The 11,275-nt window shown below is 39.3% G+C and overlaps 1 protein-coding gene across 3 annotated transcripts in view; it reads left to right on the top strand.

Annotated features, from left to right (window-relative positions):
• The window catches only part of LOC111871939 (protein O-linked-mannose beta-1,2-N-acetylglucosaminyltransferase 1), a 154,532-nt gene extending 144,121 nt beyond the window's left edge, over positions 1–10,411 (top strand). Inside the window, exons 4-12 of one of the 3 annotated variants that reach the window (XM_023865364.2) lie at positions 1,373–1,469; positions 2,243–2,376; positions 3,579–3,758; positions 4,698–4,914; positions 6,051–6,178; positions 6,627–6,697; positions 6,883–7,143; positions 8,986–9,187; positions 9,892–10,411. In XM_023865364.2, coding sequence (XP_023721132.1) covers positions 1,373–1,469; positions 2,243–2,376; positions 3,579–3,758; positions 4,698–4,914; positions 6,051–6,178; positions 6,627–6,697; positions 6,883–7,143; positions 8,986–9,187; positions 9,892–10,086 — 1,485 coding nt within the window. In that variant the 3' untranslated portion in view covers positions 10,087–10,411. Of the gene's footprint in view, positions 1–1,372; positions 1,470–2,242; positions 2,377–3,578; positions 3,759–4,697; positions 4,915–6,050; positions 6,179–6,626; positions 6,698–6,882; positions 7,144–8,971; positions 9,188–9,891 lie in introns of all 3 variants that reach the window. The other 2 variants (XM_023865365.2, XM_023865366.2) reach the window with 2 other exon arrangements.
• The last annotated feature ends 864 nt before the right edge of the window (positions 10,412–11,275 follow it).

Here is an 11,275-nt window from a genome sequence, read left to right as displayed (position 1 = left end):
TGGTTTGTCCAGTGATTGAGGCTAGCTCTTTCTAAGGGACCCAACTGAATAGGTGTTTTCCTTTTTTTCCTTCACCTGAGGACGGAAACAGATCCAGTTTCCGAAACGTTGTGTTTTTATTTATCTTAAAAACCTGGACGATGGATAAAGTCCAAAATCCTAACATATCAGTGTGTTATACACCATCGTCAGAATCCTATAGTAACTAAATTAATTAATGTTTACTTGTGTATGCTACAAGCCGGAAGGTCACGGGTTCTATTCCCGACGAAGGCATTGGATTTTTCAATTGACCTAATCCTTCCAGCCGCACTATGGCCATGGGGTCGACTCAGCCTCTAACAGAAATGAGTACCAGGAATCTTCCTGGGGATGTAAAGGGCGGCCGACGCGTAAGGCTGACAACCTCACTGCCATCTGTGGGCCGATTGTCTAGAAAATGTGGGAGTCTCGACGTCTCACAACCCTATGGGCCACCACGGCCTGTTACAAGGATAGCTTTATCTTACCTTCCCTTAACTTTTCGGTGTCGTTAGGAGTTACAATCCGAGGTACTAGAGCATTTATGAACTTTATAAACAATTGAAAGAACATTTCATCAAAATCGAGTGTCTCCATTTCCTCCTCGAATTCAAATGATAGCGCTAGTCATGGGAAATTTTGGAAAGGACTCGACTAGGAAGAGGAANCTTATATTTTTTTCTTCTACCATGAAGATGGAGGCGATACGTTCCTCCGAAACGTCGGTTAACACCACATATACACGGTGCCAAATCCCAGAAGACTGCTTTCTTCAGGAAATATACTGTGTTCTGCAATGTGACGCCTGGCAGCCTGGCAGGAGTTTGCTGATGTCTGAAAGGAAAGCCTTCATCTTCATAATCCAAGAGTAAGCCAAGCTATTATCAAACAGATTGTTTTCTTGCTTGGCTTAGGTCTATTCTTCGACCCTGAAGATAAATGCAATATATTTCTCCAGAAAGTTCCTGAACTTATACCAGATTATGCAGTATTACACCTCAGGAACTAATAAACATTGCTTTTCATAGAACACCCCCCTTAGAACTTGAAATCTGATGTTCTTCATCTTCCATGTCACGGAATTTCTTTCAGTTCTGTATGATTATGACGTAATTGAGGAAGTCTATTTGGTGCAGATTTAATAGATCATCATATAAGATGATATTTCATGGTTCTCAGCTGAAGACCTCTTCACAGTTCCGAAGAATATTACATCTCTATTTTTACTTCAAATTTGTCACTTGTTGGAATGACACTAGGCAGAATTCCCTTCTGTATTAACATGAACTAATAAGTGTTTCTTTAATATTGGCAATATCAAAATGGAGTTTATAAAATTAATATGTTACAGGGATTACTCATCGTTGTGCTGCTCATTACAATTGGCATCAATGTAATGTTTATCCTGGATACAAGTCGCCGTCTTTATGAAGAGAATCCCACAACAGGTAAAGCCATATACTGTGTAAAAATCTTGGAAAATATCTTAATGCACTCTAAACATTAACATGTATAATGCTGTTGAAAGACAAATTTAACATAAATTCCTACAGTTGTCAGCTACTCTCACCATGTGTGAAAATAATACTGTAAAACTACCTAAGAACTTCCCTTCAAATGATTCTTTGCTCTGTAATGGAAATAAAATGCCAATAGATATCACATGCTGTCTGATATACCAATTGTTGTAAAGGTCGAAATTTTCGACATATGGCATTTGTAGGTTATAGATAACTTCAGTTGCCAGTACAAATGTACCAGTGTTTCAGAAGAACATCATGCATCAACCTTCAGGCAAGAAGAGAATTCCTGTGCCCTGAAGTTGTGGGCAGCATGCTCTTCATATCATCAGTACATTTCTACTGCACTACAGTGGTCTAGGGGTCAGAGGTCCCGGGTTCGATTCCCGGCTCTACCAGATTTTCTGAGAAGTAGTGGGTCTGAAACGGGGTCCACTCAGCCTCATGAGGATAATTGAGGAGCTGTTTCAAGGAAATAGCGGCTCCGGTCTAGAAACCCGAGATTAACAACTGTGGGGATCCGTTGCGCTGACCACGTGACACACTCTATCCGCAAAAAGTTGGCACTACCTTCGCTGACAAGCGGCAGTCACTCTGTCGGTATAGTTTGTTTTTGTTTGTTTCTACATGGAATAGCATTTCAGAAGACTATAGTCTTAAATAACAGACTATTTTTATTAAGTCTGACTTAATATTCTCAGGAGATGAAAGAGGACTCATTGATGGGAGCAGCAGACGGAAGAGTCTCAGACTCCAAGAAAGTCAGCCCAAGTCTCTTGGTATTGAAGTTGTCTCCAGCCAGTCAAAAGTATCCGTGTCGGTGGATGGCACAACGGTAAGTCGCTTGAAGGATAGTAATTATATTTAAAGAATTATGAAATATTAGTACTGAAATTAACAGAAAAATATTTTAAAGTTACTTATATTTCCATGGATTTTTATGTCATTGGAGTGGTCATACCACAACATAAGTTTTTAGCTGCTGGTTCTTCACTGTTAAACCTTGAAGCCTACAATTCCAGAATTACTGGTCCATGAACTTTGTCCATCATCCGGTATTCTAGAAAACAGAGAACGTAACGTTACAGAAAGTGGACTTGTTTTCATCTTCATGTGTGTGGGGGAGACACCTACTCTGTTGGATCCTTAGAAAGAGCTAACCTCAGTCACTGAACAACCCGTGTCAGTATGACTACAGCTTGTATAAATACGTGAGACTAGGTTTTATGAAAGGGAGATAACAAGAAAATATGCAGTAAAAATTGTGATAAAGCACACACAGACCTGAAACTAAGATAGAAAGGTAGGTTAAATTTATGCAACAAACCAAGTACATGAAAACCAATGTATAGAATTAAATGGATAATCTCCTTTAAACAAAACCTGCTCTCAGATATTTATGTAGCTGTAATTATACTGACTTGGGTTGTTCAGTGATTGAGGTTAGCTCTTTCAAAGGGACCCAACAGAACAGGTGTCTGCCCCCCTCACCTGAGAATGGAAACAGATCCATTTTCTGAAAAGTTGTACTTTCTAGTTTCAAGAATACCAGACATTGGACAAAGTCGAAAAACCCAGTAATTCTGAGTATTATACACCATAGACAGAACCCTTTAGAATCTACAATCCTGGGGTTCTACAAGACTACAGGATTTTAGATTCTAAAGGGTTCTGTCTATGATATGACAAAACCTCTATTATAGTACAGGTGGCTTCTGAATTCCAGTGGCTATAAAGTTCTCATGCCAGCCATCACAATACTTACTTCCTGTAGCTACCTTTCTCTCTCTCTCTCTGATGCTTTCAGTAAGCCAAAGTAGCTACTTCTAACACAATCTAAGCCTATGGACAGTATATTTAAAAAAACAAAGCATTGAACCTCATTTAGAAACATAGGAAACTGAATTTGTAATGATAATGTATTTGCTTTATATACAAATTTTCTCATATTTTAAGTATGCAATGATCAGGACACTTTCTTACTGTAAGACTAGTGAGCTGAGATGAGAGAAATTTAATGTTAGTGTAGCTTGCTAGATCCTGGAGGCTGGAGAAGACCACAAGGGGCGAGGGATCCACGTGATTGTGCTGAACCAGGCGAGTGGGAGTGTGATGGCACAGCGTAAGTTCGATACGTACTCGCCACACGAAGACGAAGCCATGTCACTCTTCCTGAACATGGTTTCTGATGGCAGAGTCGTCATATTCGCCATAAAGGTACGCAGTAACAGTTGTGAGACAAATGAAGGTTGATTTCTGAGGATCTCCAGTAATGTTTCATTAAACTAACTCCATGAAGCTGAGCCCTTCTTGAGAAGCTGCCAGTTGTGCAGCTACTCAAGAATTTCCCTATATTTTATGCAACGCTAAGGTTCATTACCTTGTTCACAAGAGCCCTACACTGGTCCCTATCCTGAGCCAGATCAACCTAGTCCATAGCACCCTATCCTATCTCTCTAAGATCCACTATTATAATATCCACACACCTACACCTTGGTCTTTGAATTGGTCTCTTTCCTTCTGCTTTGCCACCATTATCTTTCATGTATTCCTCTTGTCCCTCATTCGTGCGACATGCCCTGCTCACCTCATCATCCTTGACTTGATCATTCTAATTATGCTTGGAAAAGAGTACAAGTTATAAAGCTCCTCATTATGCAGTTTTCTCCAACCTCCTGTCACTTCATCTCTCTTCAGTCCCATGGTATATGTGACAAATGATGGGGATAGACTTCACTCCCCCATATGTCTTCATTGCATGATGCATAATTAATTAAGCACAGGGACAACATTACCTTTTTATCTTTATGTGACACCTTTTGGCATTTTATTAGAACATTAGAACATAGTTAAAGAAGCATTTGGAGGGAGTTTTTTCCTTACATTTGAAATTCTTAGGGATTTACTGTATATACCAACAAACTGAGTATCTGTGGCCAACTCAAGTGCAGGAATATAAGCTGATACATCTAGCTGTAAACATTAGAACAGCAATTTTATGTTCATGAGTGTGATATTAAGTCGGATTCTCTATATTCCTTCCTGTTTTATTGCCATATGGTTTGGATATAGAGATGACGTAATTTAAATAGCAACGTTCATGTTTATTGCAGTTTCTTCTGGATTTCTCTGACAGTTAATATTCCTGACTTTCAGGATGAAGGAACATTCCAGATGAAGCAGCCAGCCAGAGACCTCCTGAAGAGACTGGGTTCAAAGCGAGCGCAGATAATTGGATGGAGAGACATGTGGGCCATGGTAACCCAGAAAGGTGCGAAGATGTTCGGAGAGTCTTACAGCAAGAGTACTGAGTTCAACACCTGGGGAGCTCCTGTAGTTCTTCGTACAGAAATACCACTCGTTCCTACTGAAGGTTGGATTTCATTCTTTTCTGTAATTTCTTATTTGTGTTAAATAGAGTGTCTCAATAAATTTAATTTTAGTGTGTATGCTTGTGTCAGGGAAAGAATGAATAGGGATTGTGTTGGTTAAATTCAGCTCCCTGCTCCTCTAATCTATCAAAGTCACGTAGCTCTCTACTGTTTTCTGTATAGAATATGTCTTATTAATTAGTAAAAAGTGGTGCTTAATAGTTTTTATGATAAAATGGAAGATAAAAATAAAGTAAGAAGTCAGCTGAAATCAGATAATTGCATCACAAAGTTCTGTGTATAATCAGAATCAAGTGCAAAGCACAATAGTTTCATAATGAAATACTAATATACATACTATCAAGATTTTAGTTACTGTAGATGCGGTTTGGATTTATTATTGGATTTATTGAACTCTTACAACTTGTAACTACAAGTTAGGATCATGCTCTCGCTGTTCTACACGCTTCCCAAATCACTATAGGACACACTAGGTCTTCTCAGTCTGTTACAGTCTTCAGCAACTCTTGCTTGGTAGTGGCTTCCAAAGACAGACGTTCCTCTTCCTCTGGGTTCCAGAACTGCCCCCTGCTTCAGGTACCAGCTTCTAACAGCAATAGCTCACAACAACTGAGCCCCGGCAGTTAGTTAACTGCAACTCCTAACTTGTCCTGCTTATCTCAGCATGGACCGCATAAAAACGCCGTTTCTCTCTGTTGCTCTGTGTGGCCCTAGTAACTTCCATCGTGTAGTTGCTTGTTTCACAGTTGTTGCCTAGCAACATGTCTACTGGATAGGCGTCCAAAATTATTTCTTTAAGAATGCTCTCTTCTGTGGTGTGATGCCATAAGGACTGCTGTTATTTAATAGTGTCTGCAGGAACATAGTGCTCCATCTTCAGGGTTGCAGAGTAAGCCAAGCAAGAAGTAAGCTGCAGTTCCTTGTTGCCCTAAAGAGCGGCATTCAGCAACATAACACTGTTTTTGCCACCGTCACATACAGGTTCTTGCCTCAAAATAGGTTACAATATTCTGCACTCATTCAAAACAACTTGGTAGAATTTTAGTTCTTGATTAATTCGCTGTTAAAGATTGTTTATGCATTATGAAAAATTGTCTAATGCCTACTCTTGTTGCAGATAGTGAGTGTGATTGGGCGGATAAAGATGAGAACCGGCGAAGAAGAGAGTTTTGTAATCATATCGAGGGTTATGGCAGCGTCTGCAGCTGCACGGATCCTGCGCCATTGTTGTTTAACCCTGAACCAGTGAGTATATACAAAATATATGTTATTCTTTAAATTTAAAATTAACATGTGCACTGTCAAACATGCAACCTAACAGGTTGAAGTTTACTACATGTCAACGCTGATTGTGTCAAATGATTGCCTCTGTGTACCCAAATATAATTTTCTACTACAAATGTCACTCAGATACAAAGAAATTATAAGTGTAGTTTATCTAAGCTTGGATGAGTTGAAATAATAAGTGACTGTTGATTCTATTCCATTTCTGTTTCAAATGTAGTAAATCCAATTCTTGTAAAAAGTGGCTGACCCAAAAAGTAAAGTCACAGAATATGGACAAGGCAGTAAATGTGTTAATAATTACTCTGCTAAATCCCACCTAGGGCTCTACTTCAGAATAGTTCTGCTTCTGTAGAGTAGTGTTACTTATACATGACTAATGATTGATTTTTAAAAATATTTGTCATAGGTGGAAAATAATGAGGTTCATGATGTACCAGTGGCTGTCATTGCAAGCAACAGGCCTCATTACTTGTACAGGTAATACTAAAGCACTGAGTTTCAGGCCCCTTGACTGTAAAACAGAACCTAATCTAGCAGAAAATCTGGTAGGATTGTCTCTATGTTTGATTAATTTACACTTTCATTCTTCCCCCATTCACTCCTAAGAGCATCAGATTTATAAATACTCTGATATAATTCTCAGTGCATTATGGTCTGTGCAGGATGCTGAGGTCTCTTCTCTCTGCACATGGAGCAAATCCAGAGATGATAACAGTCTTCATTGATGGCTACTTTGAGGAACCTCTTGAGGTGACAAAACTCTTTGGACTGCGAGGAATTCAGCACACACCAATTGGAGTTAAGAATGCCAGAATATCTCAGCACTACAAGGCTTCTCTCACAGCAACATTCAACATATTTCCCAATGCCAAATATGTAATTATTGTGGAAGAAGATTTGGATGTGTCTCCAGACTTCTTCAGGTGAGAACTGTTACAGGTTTTGGTACCTAGTGAAATGGGTAATGACTGCGTAGAAAATGAAAATGCTGTCACTACAGTAAACTCCTGATTACTCTCCAGTATCCATCTGATAGTGGTCATTCAGTGACTGAAACATTTTGTAGAACTCACTACATCTGTACACTTAAAGTCTGTATGATTGTATACAGTTTTGTAGTGATCATTTGTCTCCTATCCAGATTAAACGTTGAACAGTTTCAACCTGTGTGAGTCAGATCAAGATCTATATGTACAGATATATATAGGCTTCCAAAGTGATCTCTTTCATTTACTAAATTTCAATAAATTAATCGCATAATGCCACATTCCCAGCCTGTTTTATACTCGTGTATATACAGAATGTCCCAGGAGTTTGGTGCCATACTTCATGAGCGCACTGAGGGTTCTCTGTGGAACAACTTTGAATAGGAACCCATGTCCGCAAACATAAGAGTAAAATAGCAGCGCTAGCACGGCATTTAAAATCATTTCGTTTAAACTTGGTGCCTGAATGTCGAACTGCATTGCATAGAGGAACAGCCATCCACCAGCACTCTTGCCATTGCCAAGATTGTGGGGACATCAAAATCAAATGTTTGGAGGATCCCGCATGACCAACAGCTTTATCCGTATCATCAAACGCGAGTACATGACAGGTCCAGCTGACTTCGTACCATGGGTTCAAATTTGTCGGTGGATACTGAACCAGTGTTTACATCAGCCCAACTTCCTGAATCACATGTTGTTCACAGACAAAGTGCAGTTTACAAGGGATGGTTATTTCAGCCACGTTTGTGCTGACGAAAACCCCAACGTTACTGTAGTTGGTTACCACCAGGCTCAATTTTCTGTCTATGTCTGGGAGGGCATCATTAGCGATCACTTGATTGGGCCTTTCCTCCTACCACCACGACTCAGTGGGCCTTTTTACAAGATGTTCCTGGAACGTATCCTTCCAACTTTGCTAGAAGACATGCCACTGATTGTGCCCAAGCAAATGTGGATACAGCATGATGGAACGTTGGCACACTTCAGCATTGTATCATGAGACTACCTGGATGCTTCTTTTCATGGTCGTTGGGCAGGAAGAGGAGACCCAGAGCCTTGGCCACCCCAGATCCCCAGACTTGACACCTCTGGACTATTTCATCTGGGGTCACATGGAAAAGCCTGATCTACGACACACCTGTGGATAGTGAATCTGAGCTGCTGACCAGAATACTTGTTGCATGTGACCTGATCCATGAGACACCTGGAATATTTGAAAGGATGCGCCTAAGTTTCTTTCATCGATGTAACTCATGCATTGAAAATGGAGGGCACCAATTCCAACAGCTACTCAAGCAGGCGAGTCTTAAGAGTTTGGAGGGGGTAATATGCCTGTGCATGCTCTTCGACATTGAGGCGCCAAGTTTAAACGAAATTATATTAAATGCCGCCCTAGCACTGCTGTTTTACGTTTGCTGAAATGGGTTCCTATTTCAAAGTTCTATAGGGAACCCTCAGTATGCTCCTTAAATATGGCCCCAAACACCTGGAACACCCATTGGTGCATAGGAAGGTAGTATAATATTAAAAAGAAAGGTATGAGTGTGCAGTTTGTATTCAGCTGGTTACATATAAAGCCCAGTGGCAAAAACTTGTAGCACTGTAATGAATTTAGAGGCTAGAAAAGATGAGGTTGTTTCATGGCCAGATGATAAGACTGTCAGCTTTTCAAGGACTTTGCTCTATATAGACATTTCACTGTCATCCAAGGAATGGAATGTTTGCCAAATGTGTAGGCAGATTAATATGAATATTGGTACAGTGTGTACATTGCAGTTACTTCAGCCAGACTAAGAGACTGCTGGAGGAGGACGAGACACTTTACTGCATCTCCGCCTGGAATGACCAGGGTTATGAGCACACCAGCAGTGATCCAAGCTTGCTGTACAGAGTGGAAACCATGCCAGGACTCGGATGGATCCTTAAAAGATCTCTCTATAAAGATGAGCTGGAATCCAAATGGCCAACACCCGAGAAGGTTTAGTACATTTTGGTACTGTAGAATTAGTGGAACTTTAACTGGAATATATCTAAAAGGATGAGGCATAGGCTTGAACCTTTACATATGATTCAAAGTAGGTTTCAGTTAAGGATAAGGGAAACCTTTGCTATATGCTTATGAGCTTGGAGTTCTCGAAAGAGGTAAATACGAAGATTGCGGATCTCTGGGTTATGACACTATATCATTCAGTACATAGGTATCAGCATTTGTGGGGAATCTAAGTGAAAATGCAGGTTACTGATTTCTTCCCAAGATGTTGGTACCAATTTGTAACCCAGAAGTCCTCAAGCTTCTGGACTTCATGAAGCATATTTTTTATGGTCTCGTAATTCTTTGTGTTGCTTTTTATTGTATTTATTGTCATTTTTGTTGTTTTCATTGTTACTTCTGTTGTTGTTTGGATGGGGAACTCTTATCAACTGGTGAATGCAGTTTCAACAATTTGAGGCTTGGAATTATTTGTAATTAACTGGTCACTTATTATAAATATATCATACTTAAATTAAGAAAGTGCTATAAATTCTTCCCAGAACCGCTACTAATATTTTAGTGAGGTAAAATTTTAGCTTTTATATATTGCTATAATTTGATCTCAGTTACATGGATTACATTTTTGGGATCAAATAACTTTCTTGATCATAATGCCAGTGTAAGAATTGTGTTTTGTGTTGCATGTCCAGATGTGGGACTGGGATATGTGGATGCGGCTACCTGAGGTTCGGAAGGGCAGAGAGTGTGTGATTCCAGACGTGTCTCGGACGTACCATTTCGGTGCTTCAGGTCTGAACATGAATTCCTACTTCCAAGACGTCTACTTTAAGAAACATTCTTTCAATACCTTGCCATATGTGAAGCTGAAACATGTTGACAGGTAATGCATATTATTCTTAATTCAGTTGACATTCCTCTATAATTTATGGAAACAAATTAATATTCATACTTTTTGTCACTGTGTAAGAAAGCATTTTAGTTACTATGAAGCAAAAGATATAGACATTCATGTGTAGAGGAATGCCTCAGTTCATCTTAACCAGAACACTGCTAAGACTTTATAAATTTAATCCAAATAACAGTTGTATGATATTCTGTTTGTCTGATTGTACAGTGACCCCCCCCACCATGTAAGATTATCAGTGACTCAAAACTTTTTCATGTAGGACATTGAAATCTAGGTGAATGACATGCTTACTGTAATCAATTTTTACAGATAAAATTGTAACTTTCTTTTCTGTTTCTTATAAGAAATCTAATACATAACACCCAAACGTGACAAGTAACTTCACGTGGGTCTCGGATTTAGCGAATCTTTATTGTTCTTCACTTATACACTCACACGCTTTACAATTATTATCACTTGCGGTATCACAATTACTGCTTCCACTATATCTTGGCCAGTATTAAACTGCTTTTGGCGGCGGCCTTCTGAAGACTGACTTGTTACCGCAGAAGTCCATTATTCTGGTTCAACATTCCGTTGCTTAGGAAGTGCAGTATTTCCTGTTGTTACTCAACGACAGTTCATTACTACGATTTGTCGCTGTGGGAACTCCACAGTTTCCACCCATTTGTTGCCGTGGAAATGTCCGTTCCGATTGTAGCGGTTGTCGTCGTGATGGACGTAAAGTAATGCATCATGGTATTAAGAAATGTACCCTGCATTTGTGCCAGTATGCTGAATGGCTACAAATATTAAAGTAATGAGCAAGGGTGAATAAAGTTTTGGATAAAATTGGAATCCTCATACTCAATTTTAATCTGATGAGTATGCTTCATGAAGATATGAAGCATGTTCATCATATGTTTGTGTTATTAGACTGTTATCCCTTCTGTGTAATTTTGGCTGCTATATATTGTGACATTGACAAGAAAAGTTACCATATCCTGGACCATGAATGGGTACTTTTGTTTGTATGAACTAAACAGTTCAAATGAAAAACAAAGCCTCTTTTAATAGTTAAAAAACAGGGCATTTATTGAAAAAATATCCTGAGCTAAAAACCCAAGGGTTTCATAATAAGGGTTATTATACTATAACTACACAAGAATGACATGTCTTATATCATG

The sequence above is a fragment of the Cryptotermes secundus genome, unplaced genomic scaffold (assembly GCF_002891405.2).
Source record: "Cryptotermes secundus unplaced genomic scaffold, Csec_1.0 scaffold2225, whole genome shotgun sequence".
NCBI lineage: Eukaryota > Metazoa > Arthropoda > Insecta > Blattodea > Kalotermitidae > Cryptotermes > Cryptotermes secundus.
Note: the sequence above shows the minus strand (reverse complement) of the source record. Positions and strands in the feature narration are given on the sequence as shown.